The sequence below is a fragment of the Camelina sativa genome, chromosome 19 (assembly GCF_000633955.1).
Source record: "Camelina sativa cultivar DH55 chromosome 19, Cs, whole genome shotgun sequence".
NCBI lineage: Eukaryota > Viridiplantae > Streptophyta > Magnoliopsida > Brassicales > Brassicaceae > Camelina > Camelina sativa.
Window position 1 is genome coordinate 1,768,980 of NC_025703.1, and position 23,745 is coordinate 1,792,724.

General features: G+C 38.5%; 7 protein-coding genes across 10 annotated transcripts; 4 read left to right on the forward strand and 3 right to left on the reverse strand.

The window, feature by feature from the left end:
- Nucleotides 44-2,017, forward strand: LOC104764128 (protein translocase subunit SecA 1-like). Its single transcript, XM_010487582.1, has 5 exons — nt 44-415; nt 538-686; nt 864-1,025; nt 1,479-1,594; nt 1,722-2,017. The coding sequence occupies exons 1-5, from the start codon at nt 169-171 to the stop codon at nt 1,738-1,740; spliced, it is 693 nt and encodes a 230-aa protein (XP_010485884.1). The 5' UTR covers nt 44-168; the 3' UTR covers nt 1,741-2,017.
- On the forward strand, nt 3,231-5,307 carry LOC104764129. The gene is made up of 2 exons (XM_010487583.2): nt 3,231-3,513; nt 3,617-5,307. Exons 1-2 carry the CDS (start codon nt 3,425-3,427, stop codon nt 5,028-5,030), a joined length of 1,503 nt encoding a protein of 500 aa, XP_010485885.1. The 5' UTR covers nt 3,231-3,424; the 3' UTR covers nt 5,031-5,307.
- On the forward strand, nt 5,497-8,075 carry LOC104764130 (probable protein S-acyltransferase 17). The gene is made up of 10 exons (XM_010487584.2): nt 5,497-5,729; nt 5,858-5,951; nt 6,303-6,397; nt 6,504-6,671; nt 6,760-6,832; nt 6,922-6,974; nt 7,079-7,170; nt 7,284-7,336; nt 7,422-7,547; nt 7,646-8,075. The coding sequence occupies exons 1-10, from the start codon at nt 5,581-5,583 to the stop codon at nt 7,937-7,939; spliced, it is 1,197 nt and encodes a 398-aa protein (XP_010485886.1). The 5' UTR covers nt 5,497-5,580; the 3' UTR covers nt 7,940-8,075.
- On the reverse strand, nt 8,125-12,950 carry LOC104764132. The gene is made up of 3 exons (XM_010487585.2): nt 12,741-12,950; nt 12,250-12,351; nt 8,125-12,153 (listed from the first exon to the last, which is right to left on the reverse strand). The coding sequence occupies exon 3, from the start codon at nt 12,057-12,059 to the stop codon at nt 8,394-8,396; it is 3,666 nt and encodes a 1,221-aa protein (XP_010485887.1). The 5' UTR covers nt 12,060-12,153; nt 12,250-12,351; nt 12,741-12,950; the 3' UTR covers nt 8,125-8,393.
- Nucleotides 13,191-15,009, reverse strand: LOC104764133 (DNA ligase 1-like). Of its 3 annotated transcripts, none has more exons than XM_010487587.2 (4): nt 14,841-15,009; nt 14,747-14,754; nt 13,675-14,498; nt 13,191-13,592 (listed from the first exon to the last, which is right to left on the reverse strand). In XM_010487587.2, exons 3-4 carry the CDS (start codon nt 14,486-14,488, stop codon nt 13,498-13,500), a joined length of 909 nt encoding a protein of 302 aa, XP_010485889.1. In that variant the 5' UTR covers nt 14,489-14,498; nt 14,747-14,754; nt 14,841-15,009; the 3' UTR covers nt 13,191-13,497. The 3 variants fall into 3 exon arrangements, with proteins under 3 accessions (XP_010485889.1, XP_010485888.1, XP_010485890.1); XM_010487586.2 differs by having other exon boundaries at nt 14,747-14,822; nt 14,911-14,938; XM_010487588.2 differs by lacking the exon at nt 14,841-15,009 and having other exon boundaries at nt 13,191-13,586; nt 14,747-14,822.
- LOC104764135 lies at nt 17,784-19,813 on the forward strand. Of its 2 annotated transcripts, XR_763721.2 has the most exons (4): nt 17,784-17,996; nt 18,077-18,418; nt 18,515-18,655; nt 18,744-19,813. XR_763721.2 is itself a non-coding variant. In XM_010487591.2 (3 exons), the coding sequence occupies exons 1-3, from the start codon at nt 18,476-18,478 to the stop codon at nt 19,050-19,052; spliced, it is 387 nt and encodes a 128-aa protein (XP_010485893.1). In that variant the 5' UTR covers nt 18,429-18,475; the 3' UTR covers nt 19,053-19,813. The 2 variants fall into 2 exon arrangements, 1 of the variants encoding a protein (XP_010485893.1); XM_010487591.2 differs by lacking the exons at nt 17,784-17,996; nt 18,077-18,418 and having other exon boundaries at nt 18,429-18,655; nt 18,744-18,804; nt 18,907-19,813.
- LOC104764134 (FRIGIDA-like protein 5) lies at nt 19,789-23,180 on the reverse strand. Its single transcript, XM_010487590.1, has 4 exons — nt 23,097-23,180; nt 20,420-22,691; nt 20,156-20,319; nt 19,789-20,067 (listed from the first exon to the last, which is right to left on the reverse strand). The coding sequence occupies exons 2-4, from the start codon at nt 22,578-22,580 to the stop codon at nt 19,807-19,809; spliced, it is 2,586 nt and encodes an 861-aa protein (XP_010485892.1). The 5' UTR covers nt 22,581-22,691; nt 23,097-23,180; the 3' UTR covers nt 19,789-19,806.

The following is a 23,745-nucleotide window of genomic DNA, read 5'->3' on the forward strand; positions in this document are numbered from 1 at the left end:
GTGGTTTTTAAAGTTTTAATCTCCGACCATTAAAACGCTGCGTTTCGGGTTCAGGGTTTTGCATTCCGACACGGTGAAGTGAAGAACAACGAGATCCATTCTTACTTCATCTTCTTCTACACCTGAGAAAAGAAACCCTAATTTGTTCAGAAATTGGTTTCCAAAAAAATGTGGTCTTTAAGAAATCTCAAGTATATATTCAGATTAAGACCTGAACCGATTTCTTCTTTATCCTCTTCTGCGCATTCGATCTCTCGCTTCACCGGCCGTTCTTTAATTCCGTCGCAGCACCGATCAATTACCTCCACGGCGCCGCTTCATGGATGGATGGACTCTATCAAAGGTGTTTTCACCGGAAACAAGGACACTCCTGTGGAAGAATCAAATCTACCCGTTGAAGCTTTCACTCTTCTCCGTAAGTCTTACACGAGATGATGCGTCTCTGTGTGTGTGTGTGTGTGATTGAAAAATGGGCATTGTAATGGTGGTTGGTATGGTTTAGACTAACCAAAGGTTTCATCTTTGGTTGCAATTTAGGATTTGCTGATGAATTGAAGAATGCTAGAAAGTTAGGAAAATTTAAGCAGTACATTGTTGGTAGAAGCAGCGAGGCCACCTTTGCAGAGGCTTTTGAGAAGCAAGAAGCTGTTATTAGGTATCTTGGAGCTCTTGATGTTACAGGAGAGGTTGGTTTCTTTCTTAGCATACTACTAGAGTGTGTGTTAGCTATGTATTAATCATCCGTTTCAATCATATTCACATGACTTGCTAGTAGTTTGCAAAATCAGCGGGAACAAAAAGAACCCTGTTGTTATGTTGATGATCAATATCTTGACTGTAGCACTAGGTTTCTTGATGTGTAGAATCTCAAAGCGAGTCAGAAACAAGATGCTGCTAAACATTGCAAGTGCACGATAGCGGATGTGGAGAATACGCTGGCCAAGTTTACTTGGGCCAGGCAAGCTCACAAGAAGATGGCAGAGTTGAAAGAAGGAGGCAAACCATTACCAAAGAACATGGGAGAGGTATTATTCTGACTTTATTTACTCGTATGCTTCTTAGCTCTATAAGCTCCTTTCTATGGGGCAAGTTGCATGGCTGGTTTGGTCACGTTTCTCATTTCTTAGACTTAGAAAATAGTATTTAGAGCTTATGGGATTTGTGCATTGACGCTCTCATCGTTTTGACCATCTTCAAAACATAACTTTAAGTTTCTACACCTAACTGATTCCCGGCTCAGGAACAGGCCTCTGTTATAACAAGAACTAGTTTTGTAGCTTGGTTGATTTGGATTACTGGTTTGATTCGATGTTCAGTGGTTAGAAACAGGAGTCATCCTGCACTATGTTTGCATTGTTAAGATTTCTGTTTACATATAGATAGATTGTTACCTGTTGGTTTGACTGTTTTCCTTTGTGCTGCTGCATCCACTAAGCTAGTTATGATGACACTAAATTGTTATATTTGTCTATTGGAAGCTGCAAAAAATGATGGGGTCAACACCACTGGATCTGGCGAGATCAAACTTAGCCAAAAGTGGGCAGATCAGCCGGAATGCACTTTGTCCCTGTGGTTCCAAGAAGAGATATAAAAGGTAAACAACTTTGAAGAGCTTTCCTTTTTCCGTGAAATGCACTCAAGACTGTTAATCAAATCTGCACCTATATCATCTTGTTTTCGCTTTTATTGATTTATTTATCTTCTTATCTTCTTCCTTGAAGATGTTGTGGAAAGGATTGAAGAACACAGAAGTTGATGGAAAACATCCAAAGATCGAATTTGATGATCATTGTTGGAGTTCTATTTTTCCCTTAAGCTACAAATCTACTAGCTCTCTTTTTTTTAACTCTTTCTTGGCTTCATGTGCTATTTATGTTATATTGAAGAGTGAGGGATGGTGGATTATCTTGGGCCTCCTCTGACTCTGTTCGCTAGCCTAAAACGTTTGCAACTGTTCGATTGATTACTAAATTACCCCTAATGTTCATCAAAACAAACAACCAGACAAAAAGGGTTATTCACGGCAACAATTGTTTTTCTTTTCTTTTTTTGGGTTAACGGCTGAACCGGATGGTTCGCAGCTTTTTTACTTGGTGTGTGAATTTGACAGACTTGAACATTCTAGAAACCAAATAATTAAACCGAAATTGCACATTAAACGGGATTGGAACAAATACAATAATACAGATTCGCCGTTATTAAGAAGTTCAATATGATTATTAGCGAGAGAAAACTTAGTACTCTCTCTGTATCATAAAAGGATGGAATAATGATTTTCTAGTATTTTTTTCTTGTATCACAAAAAATAATTTTATGTATATTTTTATCAATTAATATTAAAAGATTGTAAATTTCAATAACCATTAAATAAAAATTTAAAAATTTGATGAAATACTATTAGTTAATAATTATAAAATATCTTATTATATATAAATAATACCTTTATTGCTAAACATTTAATGTTTTTCTTAATTCATATAAAAATCCTAAAACATCATCTATTGTGATATAAAGGGAGTATTAAACAAGATCGAGAGAAATGATTATTGAAAGAAACAAGACAAATTACAAACCAAACTCTAAGAAATGATTATTGAAAGAAACAAAGACAAATTACAAACCAAACTCTAAAAAATGATTATTGAAAGAAATGATTAAACGTCTAGAGCATGAGCAACTTTAACGTCTTCGGTTTTCCTAAAGAAGTCTGGACAATTTAAAACACACCAGTAAGAAAGCTAAAACACAAGTTAGTACGGACCTCCAACTGCGATTGGTCTCTTTCATAGCTACCTCCAAATCTACTAGCTATTTATGTTTTTTTTCAGGGGAAAAAAAAAAATTTGGGTGAGATATTGAAGAGTGAGGGATGGTGGAAATGGTTTATTTGTAAGGTTATTCAATAATCAGTTTTCCTGAATTCTTCATATTGTTAAAAAATTATTTCAGAACCTAACCGAATGAAATTTTTATTTGATAACAAGTTGTTTGATAGATAATCCAATGGCAAATATTGTCTTGTACTCTTGTTGTTGCACTTTAAAAGTAAATACTATCGTAGTGAATAATAAAGTCAACGGTCAAACTTGAAAAGCAATCTAAAATTCATAATTCAACGGCTGAGATCTATTGGATTTGATATAACGGTCAGAGATGAAAATAAAGTTTGGTGTTTGAGTCACGAAATAAGAATGCTTTGAGTAGTGTGTGCGCGTGGGTTCTTTCTCCCTCCCAATTCAGGTAAGATTTGTCTTCTTTCTCTCCTTTGTTTACGAAATCAGATACAAAAGCTTTCTCAATACCAAATCTCAAACCAAAAAAATCAAATCTTTTTCTTTGAGATCAAAAGCTTTCACCTTTCTAAAGCAAACAAACAAAAGCTTTAAGCTTTGAGAAACAAAACAAAAAACAAAGCTTTCGATCCATGGAACCTGCAGATTCTTCACCACCACCACGAGATACGTCGGAGCAAAACCCAATGCCCTCGTCTCCAAATGGAGAACCTGAGACTTGGTTCGTTTCTTCTAACTCTCTGTAACTGAAAATGATCTTCATTGTGTTTTGGATCGATTGTTGATTTCTCTTTGCTTCGTTTCTTATGGGAGTAAAATCTTAGGGTTGAAGATTTGAAAAACATTGCTACAGCTCTGGATGTAAGAGAACGTTTGGGCAGTAAGATCGGTGAGACCGCTTCAATGATTTTTGAGTTTTTACTTCAGTGGAAGGAATATGAAAAGGGAGTGGAGTTGAAGGAGAAATTGTTTACGGAGCGGTTTGTGGAGCTGAAGAAGAGGGAAGAGCGAGTGAAGCTTGTTGAAGAGAGAGAGATCAAGGTTGAGCTGGCTGAGGCTTCAATCTCTGACCGATTAAGTGCTTTGGAGGAGAAAGAAAATGAATGTGATATGAAACAGTTCCTGGGAGAAAATGTGATGAGAGAGTTGAAGGAGAAACATGGAGAGCTGATGAGAGAGTTTGACGCAAGGGAGAATGAGCTTAGGTTGCTTGAGTTAAAGGAGAAGGAACTTGAAGAAAGGGAGAAAAGGCTGGAATTGAAACAGAGAGAAGTTGAAGAAAGATCAACAAATGCTGAGACTTGTAAGAGATCTTGGGTTGAATCTGTATCAACAAACAAGGGTAGAGATTCTGAGTCTCTGATTCCCCCTGGCAAAAAACATAAATCCATCACAGAACTCTACGATGCTGCTGGTGAAGAGAAGAGTGTGCTACCTGTAAAGAGAAGTTCTGCTCCTGAATCTGAGCATACAAGTGAAGCAAAGAGAAGAGAGGCTTATGAAACTGTCTGCAGAGATGAAAGCGATGATGAGGATCCTGAGCCATTCACTTGTCCTGATCCAGACTTCAACGATTTTAACAACGAGATGAGCTCTTTCGCCGTGGATCAAATATGGGCTCTGTATGATCCTATAGATGTCATGCCTCGATACTATGCTCAGATCAGGAGAGTACTTTTGAAAGATATGAGTTTACGGGTGAGATGGCTCGAGTCAGTGCAGACCACAGAACATGAGGAGCTGATTCCCGTTGCTTGTGGGAGATTCAAATATGGGAAAACTGAGAACAAAAGCCTCCTTATGTTTTCTCATGAGATGAATCACATCAGACGTGGCAAAAACGTCACTATAACCCCGAGAAAAGGCGAGACATGGGCTCTTTTCACAGATTGGACCAAGGCTTGGAACAGTCACAGGGAGCAGCACAAGCCTCCTTACAAATACGACTTTGTGGAAGTCCTGTCCGAATGTGACAGTGATCATGGCATTGGAGTGGCTTACCTAGGGAGAGTGGAGGGGTTCACATCAGTCTATAAACTTGCTGCGCAACATGGACTTGTCCAAATCATGATAGGATCTGATGAAATGCTTAGATTTTCTCATAGAGTCCCGTCTGTTAAACTGACAGGAGATGAGGAAGAAGGAGTCCCAGCTGGATATTTTGAGCTAGACCCTGCCGCTATTCCCCGAGCTTATCTTAAAGCTACTAAGGTTGAAGAAGAAAAGATTAGGATATAGTCTTTGGTATGATAAGTCTGATATGTGTTCACTCTACTTCATCTATATAAATAAATATCAGGTAGAATGCTTCCTTTGTCATGTCTGTTTTCACAGTTTCATTGCTAATGAATGTATCAGATTCTTAAGCAGCTTTTGATCCTTACTGCAAATTACATGATCATATCATATAAATGTATGAAGGGAATGAATGCAACTCCATTGGAGAGTTCTTGTGTATAATTGTGCTGTGATGGGATGTTGATGAAGACTTGAAAGCCATTTCAAAGTTCTTTAACTTCTTGTTTTGTTTTTGATTGGGGGTCAATACTCAACTTGATTAGTAAACTTGTATAATTAAATTAAAACATATATCCTTCCTAATTCTATATTTTATACTTTTATAAACACTTTTCCCAAATTTGCAAATCAACCCCTAATTCTGAAGCTACATAATAGAATTGGCCAAGTATTTTCCCAGGAAACAGAGAAAGCAACTAATTGGGTTTAACAGAAGGAGAAGGAAAAAAAAAGTGAACTTTACACGATTCCACGATCGGGGAGGACGAGAATGGCGGTACAGTGGCTTCTGGTGTGTCATGGGATGGCGACGCTAACGGTGGTCATCTCCTTCCTCTGTGGTCAATGGCCAATCTTCAAAGGCACACCTTTTCAATGGATTCATTACTTCATCACTTTCGGCGCCTACGATTACTTCCTGTAATCCCTCTACTTCCTTCCTTCCTTCGCATCTCATTAGTTCTTCCATCGCGTGTTAGCCGTTTTATCTTTGCCTCAATTTAGGGTTCCTCTCTCTGATCATTGCTCTCTGTGTTTGGGTTTTGCAGGAGATTCGTCGGATTTGTGTTTGGTTCCAAGGGTACGGATGTGATTATGTCTGTGGAGTACTTCTGCTGTGAGCGTCCTAATCCTCTACTCCAGGTGAGAAATCTTTATTCGATATTGTGATCAATTACAACAACCAAAGCTCTGCATCGTTCTTGTTCTTGGTTTTGGTTTCTAGAGTTAGTGATCGGACTAATTGGGGATTAGGAGATTCGTTTTAGTGATTGATACTTCATGTTATGAAAGTGCTTCTTTTTCATGAATTTGAGATATGGGAGGATAGATTATTATCATTAGAGGTATCTAAGTGCTTACTTGTGAGATTTAACACATGACTCTGAGAACTACTTTGTTTGGTGGTGAATATATTGAGTTTGATTTTACTGTTTTATATAATCTTCTGCAATATCAGATTCACACAAATTATTTTTCTACTCCGATGTGTAGGTGATATATATAGCCATTATTGGATCAACATACTTCTTAACTGCAAAGTCTTCATTCATCTATATACCTGGATATTATGTTGGCGATGCTCACAAGTAAGGACTGCGCTTCTTCGTTTTACCTTTTATAATGTCAAGTCCTGAGTTTATTATGCATTATCCCACTTTATATCCTTAAAAACCTTGTATTTGATTTTTGTAGGTACACGAGCTTTCTGGCTGTTATAATTGGTGTCATACTTTTCTTGTTGACAAGCTTTTCTGATCCAGGTACTGTGAACGCTGAGAATGTTTCACGGTACCTTTCTGCTTACCCCTATGATGATATCATTTACTCGGAGAAAGATTGTTCTACGTGTAAAATCCCAAAGTAAGTGGCATTGAAATCCTGTAGTTAACTTATTAAAGAGCATAGTTGCGTTATGTTAACACTTTTTACACTTATTTTCCTCATTTAGGCCTGCTAGATCCAAGCATTGCAGCATCTGCAACCGCTGTGTGGCTCGGTTTGACCATCATTGTGGGTGGATGGTTTGTACTTACCCCCTGAGCTCTGTTTCTTCTTTTATCTTCTCATACCAAAATATTGTTTGACGTGAACATTTTTCTATCGGTTTCAGAATAATTGTATAGGCGAAAGGAATACCAAATATTTCATGGCTTTCCTCTTTTGGTGAGCTTTCATTCTTGCATTATTCTTGGAAGATTACCATACGGTATATTGTGTCCTCATCATTTCTTTTGTTTCATGTTAAATGGTTCTTTAGTGCTTTGTAGGCATTTCCTTCTTTGCTTGTATGGAACAATAGCCATCGGGTTTATCCTTGCTGGGCGAGTAAAAGATCTTCGTGTTGTACATATTTTAACCGGTACACATCAAACATGCCCTTGTTGTGTTAACGATCATATCTTCTTAAATTAGTTTCGATCTTGTGATCCCTTTTTGGATTCCTAATCTGGTCTTTCTTTCTCAATTCTGCAGTCTATTACGGTGTAGATAAATCTTTCCGTAGCTTAGCTCCTCGAGTTTTACAGGTGAGTAAACCTAACTAACAAATTCACTCATGTCATGTGTGTTTAATATTGTAACATATCAAAATTTCCAATGTATTTGAAACAGTGGCTAGTTGGTACATACAACACCCAGATTCTCCTAATGGTGTTTCTCGGCATTGTTTCTCTCCTCCTTGCTGGCTTCTTCGCTTACCACGCAAAACTCTGCTTAACCAACACAACAACTAATGAGGTTTTAACTTTTTCCGCCTCTGCAAAGCAAATCATATTCATATCTGTCTCTCCCGCTAACTAACAGGTTTTCTTGGGGTTTTGTATGCTTTCTGATAGACATTTAAGTGGAGAGAATATATAGTCTTGAAGAAGAAGCTCAGTGAAGCAAAGGCGAGCACTGCTGCTCTCAAGGCAGGAGTGTCATGTGAACCGAAGAAGCCATTAGCGGAAAGCAAATGCTTTGGGCTCTGTGGGAGATCCTCTACTCATGAAACAGCTGAGGCCAAAGCCGAAGCTATAACAAAACGGAATTTGTATGATAGAGGAAGTTTCCAAAACGTTTCTGAGATCGTTTTCCCTTTATCATCAAGACCATCTTCTTCCATCAAATCAAAACCGAAACCGGAATAGTTATAGTCTTTGTATACTACACTACATTAAAGCTTTTGGTAGCTTTTTCTTGTTTTTTTAAAGCTTTTAGTTAGTGACTGACTGGCTGACTGGATTTGATGATTTGGTCTTCAATCCAATTTAGTTCATTCTTATACATGATTTGAGACATATTGATAAATCTGATTTTGGAAATTCAAAAAAGCTGAAGAAGTTGAATTATGAATTTAAACGGATGTCTCTAAAAGCTGCTTTTAGATAAACTTATAGTAATTCTCCGCTGCACAGAAAAATAACACAAACAGTGTCTCTTCTTCACTGACAACTCCATAAGCCATAGCCAAAGACAATAATCTGATAATTTTCTTGACAAAATACCAAACTCAAAGCTACCCATTAGATACTACTAATCTGGCATTAACCATATCTGCACAATCTCTGAAGATAGAAATCGAAGGCATGCTTGGAACTGTGCTCAGTCGAAGACTATTGTGCGAGTTGGAATTGCTATAGGGTCAAGCTCCCAGTATCCTCCTTTAACTAGCCTTGTTTTGACAGCCGGAATCTGATGAGAAAATCTACTCATTTCTGCCTTTGGAATGTTTATAAAATCCGCACCCGCCTCTTCTTTCCTCTGAGTTGTGTATAGAGAACTAGAGCCTTTAGCAGTCAGAGCCACCACCTTTACGATTTCCCCGTCACAGTTATCTTCCACCACTTCTACAATGTCGTGTTCTTCAGTGCTATCACAGTTCTTATATAGAGCCCATATCTCACCTTTCCTTGGGTATACTTTGACTATGAATTTCTTATTACTGTCGAAGGGTTTGACCTGATGTGAGAAGCTGGCACAAGGAAAGATTCTCGGTCTTCCCTTTTTCAACTTAAATTCCCCACAAGACACAGGGCGGGTTACGGGTTCCGTAGATGGTGGATACAGCTCCGTCGGGGTTCCACATAACACGAACTTAGGCTTGGTTTCAACTTTCGTGATCTTCACATACTCTGAGGGGATCCCCTTGTCATTGCTATAAATAGCCCATACCTGATTAACTCTGAATCTGTCTTCAGATCTCAGGTTCTTGAAGTCAAAGGCACTTCTTCGAGGTGTTTTGCAATTTGGTGACACAGGAGTTGTATTAGGGAACTCATACATGGAACCATCCACCTGAGATGGCAAATCACTCAGCTTGGACAGAGACGGTGTTTCACCCTTGGGTCCTTGTTTCTTCGAGCTCTCTCCTTCCTGACTTTCTGCTGATTGGTGAATGCCATTGGGAGATTTTCTGACTCCCAAAGAATCTGTCATAAGACCCTTATCAGTATTCTTAGGGTTATTCATCTTCCTGCCTTGTTTTGCACTTTTCTTCTCATCTCCTTGTTGGTTTGAGTTTGTTTGTAGGCGAGCAGATTTTCGGAGTGTGAAAACATCTGTGGCCTCACCATTCTTTCTGGACTCGTTTGGTGTGTTCTTTTCATCAACTCCCAAAGAATCTGTTACAAGACCCTTATCAGTTTTCTTTGGGTTATTCATCTCCCTGCCTTGTTCAGCACTTTTCTTCTCATCTTCTTGTTGGCTTGGAATTGTTTGAAGACGAGGAGATTTTCGCAGTTTAAAGACATTTGTAGCCTCACCATTCTTTCTGCACTTGTTTGGTGTGTTCTGTTCATCAACTCCCAAAGAATCTGTCACAAGATCCTTATCACTTTTCTTTGAGTTATTCATTTTGTTGCCTTGTTTATGACTTTTCTTCCCATCTCCTTGTTGGCTTGGAATCGTTTGAAGACGAGGAGATTTTCGAAGTTTGAAGCCATCTGTGGCCTCACCATTCTTTCTGGACTTGTTTGGTGTGTTCTTTTCATCAACTTCACAAAAAGAAATATTATGGCTTCTGTTTGTTCCGCGTTTGACTTCCCCAAGATTACTGCAAACGCAATTATCATCATCAGATTTTCGACGTTTCCTTGGGGATGGTGCGGTCTCTGGAACTAGCTTGACCTTCGCTCCAACCTTGGGAGCTTCGGGATAAGGGCTGTCAGCTTTACCTTTCAGGATCTCACTATCCATTTCCATTTCAACTGCATCAACCTGAAGTATATACTTTGGTAATGCAGCAGGATCCAGTTCATATGAGTCAGCTGGAACACACTCTTTCTCTTTTCTGGTCATTTTGATTGCTGGTACTTTGTGAGAAAATATAAGCATATCTTCCGGAAAAAATTGAATCAGGCAAATTCCATACTTTGCCTCCCTGTGAAATAGCGGACGAGAACCTTTTAGTTTACCCAGGTAGGCCGCTCCAACACCGTAATCATAGTCAAAATCACTCACAATTTCCACAAAGTCATACTTGTATGGTAATTTATGCTTTTCTAGACTATTGTTCCATTCCTTGTTCCATTCTCCGAAAATGGCCCATATTTCTCCTTTCATAGGATAGATGGAAACAGTCTTGTTGTAACGCAAGTGATGCATTTGACCTGAAAAGATTGAGCGGTTCTCAACTTCCTCTGTTTTCCCATTTTTGAACTTACCACAAGCAACTGGAATACTATCATCATTCTCATCACATACTGGCTCAAGGTAGGTAATCCGCAGCTTGAACTCGGCATTCAACACATTCTCTACCCGAACATATTTCCTAGGCATACCATCTCTAGAATCAGTTGTAGACCACACTTGATTGACAGCAAAATTCTCTGTGTTCCGTTCAACATCAAACACATTTAACTCCGGATCAGGTACATCAACTGTATTAGGGTTTTCATTAGCTTTGTATCCATTTTCAACTCTATCAATCTTGCTCAACAAGGCTGCATCTTCTCCATTACCATTACAGCCTCCACTAACTTTGTTTTTGGATGACAGGATGTCTTCATTTCCTTTATTAGCATGTGAAGACGCGGAAGAGACCCCAGAATCAGCCTGTTCAGCTGACTTATTATCCTCAGCCGTTTTCTTCATATTAAACTCAGACTCAGATTCACAACCTGGTTTTGTCTTTTTACTTGGAGGGTTGACAAAATCTCCATCGCTTCCCCGCTTTGTATCTGTTTTAGCCCCAGCAGCAACAGAGCTATCCACCTCAAAACTCTTAGAGGATTCCTCAACCGTTTTTCTCTTCCTTTTGTATGCATTAGTCTTCTTCGGAGCTGATGAATCAGGTATTGACTCTCCTGCAGTAGTATCTGGTTCTTTTACTTGATGCTGCGGCTTCAATACATCAGCTTTAGGTATTTCAGCAGAATCTTTCATACTACCTGTCTCACCATTCTGGGGTCTGCTTCCTTCGGTGTCACTATCGGTACAACCCTCATCTTTCTTGAGTTCCCTGTCATCAGCGCCTTTTTCCTGATTAACTTGATTCTTCCTGTAGAGTTTCCCTTCAACTGTTCCATTCTTATCCATCTCAGCTGCTGCACTTGCTGATTCTGCTTCAGTAGGAGCATTCTGCCGAGATGTATTGTACATCCCTTGATATTGAAAATCTTTTTTACCAGCAGTTGAACTACCAGGAGGCACTCCATCACACCTTATGCTGCGGGCAACGAAAGCTTTCCGGCAACTGGAACAGTGCATAACTGTGTCCATATATTCTTTCAAGTATTTATACCAACGGCCACAGTGCCTGCAACTCGTCCAGAATGTGTGAACACTTACAATATTATCGGCAGCATTGTTTGTAGCAGCACAGTGGCGACCCGAGTTTGCATTTGCATGCTTGTTAGCTAAATTTGAATGGGATTTGTATCTGACATCATACTGAGAGCGTTTCATCTGATCAGAAAGCACTCTGTGTGCTTCTCCAACCAACTTGAAAGCAGCCTCTGCACCAGGAAACTTGTTTTTGTCTGGATGGAGAAGCAGGACAAGCTTTCTGTATTGCTTCTTGATTGTATCGGCATCAGCCACCAAAGGCTGAACCTGAAGGATACCATACCAGTTCTCAAGCCCTTTGATTTTATTAATTGCAGCAGAATGCACATCACATATGGTTATCATCTGCAGTAAGTTTTCGAGATTGGGGAAGAGTCTTTGAGCCCTGGTAACAAATTTATGAGCTCCAACAAAATCACCAGCCTCCATCTTTTCCTCTGCAATTTGTTTTGCTTCCGCAGCATCTTCTTTATTGCATTCCATTGCAACAATAAACCTCGTAAAATCAAATCTCTCCAGTCAGCTTAGCAAAGTCTATGAAACACAGCACAGCCAGGGAAGCTATAACTCATACTCCCTGCAATACACATTGTTAATAAAACCTATCAGTTCATAATCTTAATCCGTCACTCTAAAAAATCAGTGTAAGTAAAAAACTCTACTTAGTGCTTACCAGTTCAGAACGCACACATCCTTCCATCACATAAATAAATCTAATAGGCCTTAAAGAGTCTGGAGTTAGAGGATATCACTCTTCCGTGTTCAATTTATAATCCTGCAAAAAACCCCAAAACCATGATGACAAGCAATAGATGAGTTTCATTTCATAAACCCAAGCAGCAGTGAAAAAGCACACAGTAATCGAAATCAAATCTAATACTCATAAAACTCTTTACATGGGAAATGCAATTAATATAAAAAAACTCAGAACGAGAAATCGGAACGGACGATTCGGATTCCCAGAAAGACAAACGGAAATCAAACTCTTATGATCCAAACAGTGAAATCGCCAGAGACAACAGATAAATCTTTAGGGAATCGAAAGCAGATATCGAATGTGAATGCATGTGCAACTGTGCAAGTTCCGATCAAAACGAGGCAAGCAACGGGAATATAGAAAAAAACACACCATGCGAAGAAAGGGAGAAGAAGAAGAAACTAAACCTGAGAGAATCACGGAGAATTTCTCAGAAGTCGTCAACATAACCAGAAGAAGCTCCCAGTGAAGGAGGAGACGAATCTAGTTCGAGAATCGATTAGCGCAAAATTAAGAACCCTAAAATTTGAATGGACTCAGAGAAGAGCATAATTGAGAACCAAATTATTAAAAAAAAAAAAAAAAAAAACGAAGAGGGAAGTGAAATATTAGGAGGAGGGAAAAATAATTTTATTTCTCTTTTTTTTTAATTCTTTTTCTGGGTACTTGAATAGCTTTATCCACGACGAAGATATATAGCTATTCTTTTATTATAAAATGACTAATTTCGTGTTTAAACTTAACTTTCCTTTTTTTAATTTCTGAATTTATTTATTAATATACTGACAAACTTTAATTTTTTTTTTAGTTCCTGATGTCAAATACTGTATGTGCATATGTTATCCATATGATCAAACTGAGGAAATGTGTAGATAGTATCGTCATATTTGGGTGGAATCAATAAAAGGTTCGAAGCACAGAGAACAACCGAAAGAGACCATAACATTAGGAGTTAAGGACCTACCATTGCCTCCTCATAGATGCATGTTTTAGTCCTCAGTTCTCACATCACTAACTACGGGTTACTCGTACTTACTATTTTTCTAGAGTTAACCGCCTAAACAGAAGCTCACTCACTTAATTAATAATCTCTCCTTTTTGAGTGTAAAGCTTCTCTCTTCAGTTTCCTCAGGAGTCTTTCATCGCTTCTTTCCTCTGGTCTGTCTACAAGACTTGAGGATGCTTGGTCTCATCGGTGGACGACTTAACATCAGATGATGACATAACAACAACATTGACTCCCGGAGTTAAACCTGAAACTTCCAATAATAAGCATATTATACCACTAGTAAGTGTATACTTTTATCAATAATGAACAAGTGCAAATACAAGAAAGCTTACCAAGATTGTTGTTGTCCTCCTCTACACCAGTATGCTTCACAAGCACGGTTTTCGTCTGTCCCAACTGTTTCTTCTTCAGCTCCACTTCCACAGGAGTGTTGTCCGGTGGATCCGCTTGCTCTTTCCTTGGACTTACTTCTGTTGTACAATCATCATTGACCAATGTCCTAAGCTGAACGAGTTTCTCTTCCCATGAGTTGACTTGACTCTTGACCAAATCAAGTTCTTTTCCTTTCTCTTCAATGTCCTTCTCCATCAACTCTACTTCCCTAGACCTCTTCTCAAGCAGTTTGCCAGATTCCTCAATCTGGTGAACAATCAGCGTCAACTCTTTTTTCTTTCTTTCTGTTTCCGCTTCCATTTCTTTCTTACGCTCTTGAACACTACGAGCCTCATTGCAGCGCCTCTTAAGCTCAGCCACAAGCTGTCCCAATTGTTTATCCTTTAACTCAAGCACACTCTGAACCCTGGTCAACGACTCCAGCTTTACAGTCAGGTCATTCCTCTTTAACCTTAGTTCTTGAGTACACTCTTCCGCTAGTTTCTTCAAATCACCAGCTTTGGACTTTTCTTCTTCAAAAGTTTGACTCTTTTTCTCAAGGTCTGAGCTCAAAATCTGCAGCTCCTTCTCCTTTAGATCTAGCTCCCGGGACCTCTTCTCAATGTTGCCTTCAACCATGCCAAAATGGTCGAGTAAGCCTTTCAATTGACGGACGCATGTTATTACTCCGGAAGCATCAGCTTTGATTTTCTCCATAGATTTTCGGAGTTTCTGTCTCTCCAAACCACCAAAACCCAAGTCATCTTCAACCATAGTTTCCCTCCTGCAAACCAATCAATGTCACAACAGAACAAAACAAACACAACATTGAAACAGAACTCAAAAAAAAAAAACGAAAAATAGCAGGAACTTGATAGAACTCTTAGTGTCCAGATACATCATACAACATTCTAAACAAAATCCACCACAGAGACGTTAAACAAAAGCACTAATTGTTCAAGTCCCAAAATAAAAAGACCAAGAAAAGCACAAAGGTGAACAAAAAGACCCTAGAACAGGCAAAGAAATTACCTTACTGTAGCAGGAAAATGAAGAGCGAGAGAAGTCTGAATAATGATATGAAGAATAATGGGAGAGATAAAGAAAACTTCTTTGGTGGTTCCGNGCAGCAGGAAAATGAAGAGTGAGAGGAGTCTGAATAAGGATAAGAAGAATAATGGGAGAGATAAAGGAAACTTCTTTGGTGGTTCCGTACAACACAAGCGTTCGATTTAGCTAGGGTTTTGCTATTTACCGTCTTTCCGTCTGCTCTGCTCTGCCATTAATTGATTCTACCTGAGATTGTTGCCGACTTGCCTGAGACAAATGATGTGAAAGCTTACTTAACGGGCTTCTTCAGACCCATTGGGCTTTTATTCATTCTAAATCGGTAAAGCCGAACACGTATTTTTTTCCGACAAGTCAAAACAATTTATTTTTTTACATCAAAGAGATCAGACAAGTCTAAAACTCATATGTTACCACCAGTATCATATATAACATAGCCAAATTGTATATTTAGACTAACAGTCGTAAGTTTGACCATTAATTCTGCTTAAAACATGTGCATAGACCAAGTTTTTGGGGAAAAAATTCTGAAAAAAAAATAATTTCGGTAAGAAAATCATGAATTCATAATTTTCATTTAAATGTGTGTGAAGCTGATCAGAGATTCAGAGTGACAAGCACTAATAATCACTTCTCTCTACTAAACTACCATAAACATCGCAAATAACAATTACATAAAACCTTCAATTACTTAAAAAAAAAGCCAATATTTTTGGGACTATATATTTTAGTCTAAGTGGGATTACCTGAGATTATATGTTTTAGTCTAAGTCAAGAATATATCATTTCTTATGTGGGATTATATATTTGGTTTCAATACCACGTTCCAAAGCACCTTGTATAACATAGTTCCCCTTTCTTCACTAGTAAGGCCAAAATAATCGGAATGCAAACTCTGGAGATGACATAGGCTCCTCCCGCACCACTGTATGAGTTCTTGTTACCGTAGGAGGATACTTCCTCGATGCATCACTGTTGCAAAAGTGCGGTCTAACCTAGGAGATTGATAAGCCGCATACTCCATACACCGGAATAATCGCTGGCTACCCATGGTTACAACCCCATGATACATATAACCAAGCGGGTTTTGTGGAGTCATCGGATTAAATGACGGTTACAACCCCATCATACATATAGACAATCAATTTGGCTTAGACAGTACTTTGCATCATAAGTTCATAACACATGATACGTATCAAAAACATAGTGCACTATTTATGTACTATAATTACTTACTTACGCCATGTCCAAATCCAATGATAAGAAATGTGACATACATGTTAATATATTTAGTACACAGTCTATATGCTTGTTATATTATATGTTTAGAAATTAATCATATTTCTTAACGAGTGCTTTGTATCGATATTAAAAAGTGCATTCAATCATATGTGTGAGTTACATATGACTAATCGTTGCTCAACTTCGTTTAATAACTGATATTAAGGAAGAAGGAAACGAGGTGGTCTTATCTGTATTTGTGGTTTTGATTTTTCATGTATTGGTCTCGTTACGTTTTTCTTAATCTTGAATAAAATATACAAGGCCTTGAGGTTGTATTTGTGGTTTGCGTATATATAGTATATACACTTGTGTAATATGTTGAATATAGGAGTTGACGAAATATATATACATATAATAATAGTAATTAAAAGATATGTACATATAAAATATTCCGATATTATCATACGTTGAATATTGTTTAAGACAAGTCCATACAAGTTTGGCCCCACGTATGTCAAAGTTGCTGACACAAAGTTGTTAAATGAACCGAATAGTAAAAGTGAAAACAACAATAGATAACAAATGTTATTCTAGTGTAGAGATCTTGTGATATTCATTCTGATATCGATGCCAACAAATCGATATATCAATCGTAAATCTTAAGATCTACTACTTTGACCCCTATTTTCTATTAGTGGCCGGGGTGATGGATTGGATTGGAAACACAATTCTCAACCTCTCACTTGACACCATATAAAAATAATGAAAGGAAAAAAAAAGAAATTGTGTTTCCAATCATATGTAGCTCTCCTCATTTCGATATTTACTTCCATTGTAAATTAACATGTACATCATACAATTGGTTGGATACTAATTGTCATACAATTTGGTCGATCACTTGAAAAGCGCAATCAAAAGCCAAACCCTAGCGTTCTATAAAGTCCTTCATCATACCAGAATAATAAAACATGTCACTCAACGAAATTAACATCATATGTTGTGAAACTATGATGAAGAACTTATAACCATCTCCTTTGGGGAGCTTTGGAATGCGCCTATAGATTGAGAAGTAAGTTTGCTTAAGATATTCATTCCAGTATTTCGTCACCACCCACACCTATTCTATTGGTCTGACTTACCACTCATTCAGTTGGTTAAATTGTTTATTTCTAGGTAAATTATGTTTCACTGATCAAAAAAGGTCGAGGCAACCATTTTTGTATGATATTGCCAACATTGCAAACAAATCTCATTGTGATTGTTTTAATTACGACAGCATTTTGTAGGGTTTAGCCGAATGGAAATTTACAAAAAGGCTATTTATGTTCTCTAATTGGGTTAAATGTTGAAATATGAATAGTCGATCGAGTTTAATAGACGAAACAAAAGAGGAGAAAGATGTGACTTTAAAAGCCATCAAAATATATATGTCCAAGGATGATATGTTAGAGGTGAAATTAGAGATATTGATGAGCGCCAGTGGACGGACCTTCTTCACAAAGAAAATCATGTAGCCATACGTAGCTATTAATTGGGATCAAGTGACACCTCTATACGTTTAGGAAATGACCTCTCCGTAGATCGTTGAATATCAAAAGGAAATTGCTAAATTGGACCCACTCCAAGTTCCAACCAAACCCGCGAGATTTGGAAATCAAACCGGCGGTTATTAGAAATAAATTAAATTGAACCAGAAAAGGAAAAGCGACTGACATTAAGCCCATCTATGGGATCTAGAGTGAAACGGCAGCGTTTTTCAGAAGTGGCTAAGAGGTTTCTCTTTGTGCGGGAAAGAGCTCTAAAAAAAATTCTCAGCAAAATTTTGTCATCGCCGACGTCGGGAATAATCGCTGGTTACGTTGCCGGAGATGGAGATGAAGGATCAGGATCTGGAATTGGAGAAAGCTCGATTGATATGCTTAGCTACACAGCTCGGATTCGACGAAGATTCCGCGAAAGAAATGCTTGGCTCGATTCGTCGCTCTTTACGGTACCAAAATTTCGAATGTAGATGCTACGCTAGTCGTAATTGATTGGGTTACTTAGGCTTCTGTGTTTTGTCTTGAAAAGGCGATGATGGTCGGGATTTCATCACTGTTGAGTTTGTGTGATTTGATGATGCTTTTCTTGCGACGTTAGCTGATTTTGAAGAGGGAACTGAGGAATGGGATGATATACACAGAGTCTGAAGCTAACCCTAGTGATAACGGATTCAAGACTGATGATGATGATGATTCAAGAGTCCAAGTTCATGTCATTGAGGATTCTCCTGAGCCAAAGAAACACCCGGAGGTAATGGATTTGGATTCTTCTAGTGATCGGGAAGATATTGAGACACGCTTCAAGCCTTCAAGGTTCCAAGGAGATCACAGACAAGTTTTATAAATCGCTATTTGAGATCTGTCATCTATGGTAAGATTCATCATTGCAGTTACTGTTTCATGGTTTTTGGAAGAAGAAAAAAGATGAATGTCTTACAAAAGGCCCTTGAAACTCCGAGTTACGAAGTGTTGCAGGCCTTGGATGATCTGGAGTTTGGTATTCTTTGGAAACAAGGTGTTTCGACCCCTGCAGCATCAAGCATGTAGAGCATCTATGGATTGTTTTGTTCTAATGCCAACGGGAGGGGGAAAAAGTCTGTGTTACCAGGTCTTTATCCCTTAGCTTTATATGTTCCTGAAGGCGTGACTTGCCACTGTCTGCATACTGAATTTGCCCTCTTTTGTTTGTTTTACAGCTTCCTGCAACACTAAAAGCTGGAGTACATGTCAGTTTAATCATCTTTGAGAGAACTTATGGTGACACTACGACCTTACGGTCCTTCCACATAGTTGTTTGGTGATGCTTAATTTCTTAGTTTCGACAGTAACTCTTTCACTTTTGCTTTAACGCGGTGAAAGGTACCGGATCCCAAATCGGGAAATACGCCGGAGAAGACGGAGGCGAGAAGAAGAATAAGCTTGAGGTTACTGGAAAAGCTCGTGGTTTGTGTTGTTGGAGTGTTCTGTCTCTGCGCCAGAATCAGAAAAAGGAAGAAGAACGCTAAAACGCCATCGTTGAAGTGTAAAAAGGGCAAATCTCAGAGCTCAACGAGGAAGTTTAGTGTAAACCCTACTCTCGATTTCTTGTACTCAAACTCACTAGGAGTTGATACTTGGAGAGACAAAACTCTGTCAAAGAAATACAAGAAACCGAGAAGGATTTGAATGATAACAATGGTGGATTGCTTGAAGAAGAGGTAAAGAGAAGTATTGAAACAGAGATTTCACAAGATTGGGACAATGCTAGTAGTTATTCAACTAAAGAGATTGTGTCGGTGCACGAAACTGATGATGAACAAACAGTAAACTCTGTTTCTGCTCCTGTCGTTGTTATCAATGGACGCGATGATACTTCAGACGATGATGAGTCTTTTCATTCCGTTAGTGTTGGCTCTCAGCATTCAAATCCAAGTCGAACACGTATTTTTCCGACAAGTCTAAACTCATATGTTACCAGTATCATAAATAGCATAGCCAATTTGTATATTTTGACCTTTAATTCTGCTTAAAACCTGTGTACATAAATAAAACAAGCTTGAACAATTCTCTGTGCAAAGGAGATGATGATGAATTTATCCCTTTGCTCGATTTAAGCGGAAACAAAATGGTTCTCTGTGCAGATTAAACCAGAGAAACTTAGCCTACGACTTAACATTACCATTAGCACGAGCTACACACGCTTGCTTTGGATCCTACTAGTAGGCCTTAAGACATATAGCAACATTAAGATCTAGTTCAAGTAAGATTTAACCTCAGGTTTTAGGAACTTGAAGATTTCACACTTGAACTTTGAGCAGAAGCCGGATTAAGAGAACGTTGTGCAGAAACCGGATTAGGAGAAGCAGCTTGTGGATTTGATGAGGAGGTGACATGCTCTACATAGCAACGAACTTGAGGGGCTGCATTTTCTCTTTCAATCATGAGCTTGGCGATGAGGTCTCCTGGGAGATTGATTTCAAGCTTATAATCTGCCACAAGTTCTAGTATAGCTCTCAATCTTCCAGCATCTTTGTCTTTAGCCTAAAGGAAGAACCAAACATAGAGTGACTATCTCTAAATAAGTAACTAATCAGTTACAAGATCAGGGAAGTGAGCAAAAGAGTTGAACCTGAGAGGATTCAGTTGGTCTACTCTCCAGGGCAGACCGTCTTAGATTGATGATCTCTTTCCTTAAGAGATGGGAGGGTGAGAGCTCTCCAGTAAGCTTAAACAGACATATAAGCCCGACTGCAGGAATATATCGGTTTTTCTTGATGAGCTCTTTAACAAACTCTGCAAAAGAGAAAGAGTTAAATGTTAGTTTATAAGTCTTAAATGTGTGAGAAAATATATCAAAAAATGGTTCTGAAGATCTGATGGCTACAAAACTAACTTCGGATTTCAGTATTGAGACGCAGAGACTTGAAGAGTCTTGGAGCCTGTTCGTAATGAGCAATAGACGAAGCAAGTAAAGCAGCTTCTTCTTCATTGATCAAATTCTTTAATCCATATGCCACAATGAACAGAAGAAAGGCCAGGGCCTCGAGAGATGATTTTGGAGCTTCGATAGCTATCTTCTCTTTCCACAGAGTTGCAACTTGTGCGGCTTTGTTCTGCAGTTGAGGATCATCTGGTCGTTGAATTTTTGTGAGCTCCTCAAACGAAAGAATCAAAATCTGAAGCACTGAGTCTTGAAAACCCAATTCTACATTAAGATGGTCCTGCACTTCTTCCAGAACAAATTCTGCTGGATTAGGTAAATCTCTAAGAACACTGGACACTTCAGAGCGTGAAAGAGTAGCTGCTGGGATTTCATGATGTGTGAGAGCATCTTCATTAACCGGTGCAGTTTCTGCTGCAGCTGCCTGCTTCTCTTTCTTAACAAGAACAGTGCTCATATTTCTCAGCCGTTTCTTACTCAACCCAAGTTCTCTTTGAATTTTCTTCAACTCTTTAGATTTCATGTCAAGCTGTTCGCCTGAGATCGTTATCAGACTGTTTAATGATTGGACCCTCTTTTCCTTGACCTCAATGTCAAATTTGAAATGGTTGTTTGATTCTACAACGCATTCCAACTCCATCTCTTTAACAACAAGCTCTTCAGATAGTCCCTGGATTAACTGCCAGATAGAATCACGCTGATTACGCAAGACAACAAGCTCATTGGTATGTTTTTCAATCAGCTTTATGATTTCCTCCAACTCTTCAGATTTCGAGTCAATAGCTGATAGCTTGTTGTTCAATGTATGTATCATCGTTTCTTTCCGCTCGAGGACAGAAATGGATTTCTTGATAGATTTTCTCACATATCCCAACTTCTTCTTCGCAGAAAACAACTCCACTGACCGAATCTTAAGCAGTTTCCTTCGTGACCCTAGTTGCGCATCTACCGTTGCAAGCTGTTTGCCAGATCCTTCAATCTTGTCAAGAGTCAGTGCCAAAACTCTCTTCTTTCTATCCGTCTCCTCTTCCATTTCTCGCTTAAGCTGAATGTGTTCCTTTTCCTCTGACTCTATCTGATTCTTGAGCAGATCAAGTTCCTTTTCTTTACCTTCAACCTCCTTCCTAAACCTTTCAGATCTTACATTCAAATAAGTTGCTTCAGCCTCTGCTGCTTTAATCTCTTTAGCCCTTACTTCCATTTCAGAGGAGCTTCTGCAGATAGTCTCCAAAACCTCCTTGTGTGTCTTCTCCTTAGCAGCAAGCTCTTCAGATAGTACTTCGATAAACTGCTTGATAGTATCATGCTGATTCTGCAACACAACAAGCTCATCGGTCTGTTTCTCAATCAACTTTTGTCTTTCCTCCACTTCTTGGGATTTCGAGTCAATCGTTTTACTACAATCCGTTATGAAACTGTTTAGCAATTGTATCTTATTTTCTTTCAGCTCAAGGTCAGAATTGGAAAGCTCGATGGATTCCCTCAAACATCCCAACTTCTTCTCCGTAGAAACTAGCTCTATTGACCGAGTGGCAAGCCGTCTCTGTTGCGACTCTAGTTGTTCATCTAGGCTCGCAAGCTGCTTGCTAGATTTTTCAATCTTGTCAAGAATCAAAGACAAATATTCTGCCTTTCTACCTGTCTCTTCTTTCACTTCTCTCTTACGTTCTTCAAACTTAAGAACCTCATTGCAAAGCCTCACACGCTCAGACTTGACCTGTTCCAACTGCCTACTCCTTAACTCAATCTCTCTCTGAATCCTTGCCGATGATTTCTGCTTCTCACTCAGCTGATTCCTCTTTGACCTTAGTTCTGCAGTGCACTCTTCCACCAACTTCTTCAAATCACCAGCTTTAGACTTTTCTGCTTCAAAAGATTGAGTCTTTTTGTCAAGCTCTAAGCTCGAAATTTGCAGCTGCTTCTCCTTAAACTCTAGTTCTCGAGACCTCTTGTTGATATTGGCTTCAACAGTGTCAAAATGCTTACGCAAACCCTTCAATCGACGGGAGTAGGCTATGATTTCGGAAACATCAGCTTTAAGTTTCTCAACTGATTTGTGGAGATACTGTCTCTTTGACTCAGTGAGTTCTTCTTCATAATTAGACTTCTCCATAGCAGAGAGCAAAAGATAACATCAACAGTGAACAAACCCAAACCAATTACCACTTCCTCTTCGAAAAGGTGAAGACTTTTTGAAATTTCAATCTTCAAAGATCTGCAAAACCTGAAACAAAGAAAGAAGAAGAAAAAAGGAGATGAGAAAATCTTAGATCTAAGCAAAAGAAGTCTCTAGATAATGCATACATTGTTGCTAAATCGAACTCAGGGGATAAAAAAATGGAAGCTTTTTTTAGTAACTCAGAGGACGAACAGAGGAAAAATTCCCAAAGCTAAGGTGAAGAGAAACCCTAACCCTTAACTAACGAAAAAATATTTGCCTATGTATGATAGGAAACAACAAGATCAAACTGAAGTCAGATTACTAAAACCCATGAAACGATTTGAAGAACAACAACAAAAAAAAACCCTAACTTTCGTTGAATCAAAGTGGAGCAAAAAATAAAACAGAGGGAAAAGAGAGTTTGAAGGGATAAACGCAGGCTTTAGCGAGAATCAAAAGTGCTCTCACCTAAGCTCGATCTCTTGTATCTGAATTTTTGTTTTAGGTTCTGCAGGAGGAGGGAGGAAGAAGGAGATGACAACAAAATTAAATGGAGGGAGATTGAATGAAGAACAACCAAAAAAAATAAGGATCGTCAGATTGAATAAATAACAGCCGTTGGATTATGCTGACGTCGCCTCCCTGACTGATGTTGTGGCCGTTGCGATTAGAAATCTCCTGACTGATCGTTCAGATTGAATGAAGAACAGCCGTTGGATTAAGACTTGATGGGCTGATTACTTTTTGGATATGACATTTTAATTTTATACATAGATAAGAAATCTCTTATAAATAAAATTTCCATTTTTAATGCTAAACACTACAATATTCATTAAAAAGGAAAAATACCATTAATATATTGTGGCATTTTTTTGTATATTTTTTTATACGATTCATGGTATGATTGTTCAAAAACACTTTATATAGAATAGAGAAACTAATACTTGTTCAATGCCCCTTGTTCAATATTAAGTATTATAAAATTACATCCCTAATTGTAATCGGTATAATCAATTTTAAAGAAATTGGAACTAAAACCAATTGCATCCACATTCCACATAGCATAATTGTTGCATGTCCCACTTATTATTAACCAATTCAACATTCAATAAAATAA

Coding starts and splice junctions, on each gene's coding strand:
- LOC104764128 (XM_010487582.1), top strand. CDS start 169: ATGTGGTCTTTAAGAAATCTCAAGTATATATTCAGATTAAGACCTGAA. Junction 687..863: donor CTCTTGATGTTACAGGAGAG/GTTGGTTTCTTT, acceptor CTTGATGTGTAG/AATCTCAAAGCGAGTCAGAA. Junction 1,026..1,478: donor TACCAAAGAACATGGGAGAG/GTATTATTCTGA, acceptor GTCTATTGGAAG/CTGCAAAAAATGATGGGGTC.
- LOC104764129 (XM_010487583.2), top strand. CDS start 3,425: ATGGAACCTGCAGATTCTTCACCACCACCACGAGATACGTCGGAGCAA. Junction 3,514..3,616: donor AATGGAGAACCTGAGACTTG/GTTCGTTTCTTC, acceptor GTAAAATCTTAG/GGTTGAAGATTTGAAAAACA.
- LOC104764130 (XM_010487584.2), top strand. CDS start 5,581: ATGGCGGTACAGTGGCTTCTGGTGTGTCATGGGATGGCGACGCTAACG. Junction 6,672..6,759: donor TCTACGTGTAAAATCCCAAA/GTAAGTGGCATT, acceptor TTCCTCATTTAG/GCCTGCTAGATCCAAGCATT. Junction 7,337..7,421: donor TAGCTCCTCGAGTTTTACAG/GTGAGTAAACCT, acceptor TATTTGAAACAG/TGGCTAGTTGGTACATACAA.
- LOC104764132 (XM_010487585.2), bottom strand. CDS start 12,059: ATGGAATGCAATAAAGAAGATGCTGCGGAAGCAAAACAAATTGCAGAG.
- LOC104764133 (XM_010487587.2), bottom strand. CDS start 14,488: ATGGTTGAAGATGACTTGGGTTTTGGTGGTTTGGAGAGACAGAAACTC. Junction 13,593..13,674: donor GGAGGACAACAACAATCTTG/GTAAGCTTTCTT, acceptor TATTATTGGAAG/TTTCAGGTTTAACTCCGGGA.
- LOC104764135 (XM_010487591.2), top strand. CDS start 18,476: ATGTCTTACAAAAGGCCCTTGAAACTCCGAGTTACGAAGTGTTGCAGG. Junction 18,656..18,743: donor GAAAAAGTCTGTGTTACCAG/GTCTTTATCCCT, acceptor TTTGTTTTACAG/CTTCCTGCAACACTAAAAGC. Junction 18,805..18,906: donor CATCTTTGAGAGAACTTATG/GTGACACTACGA, acceptor ACGCGGTGAAAG/GTACCGGATCCCAAATCGGG.
- LOC104764134 (XM_010487590.1), bottom strand. CDS start 22,580: ATGGAGAAGTCTAATTATGAAGAAGAACTCACTGAGTCAAAGAGACAG. Junction 20,320..20,419: donor TCTCAATACTGAAATCCGAA/GTTAGTTTTGTA, acceptor TCTCTTTTGCAG/AGTTTGTTAAAGAGCTCATC. Junction 20,068..20,155: donor GACCAACTGAATCCTCTCAG/GTTCAACTCTTT, acceptor TTCTTCCTTTAG/GCTAAAGACAAAGATGCTGG.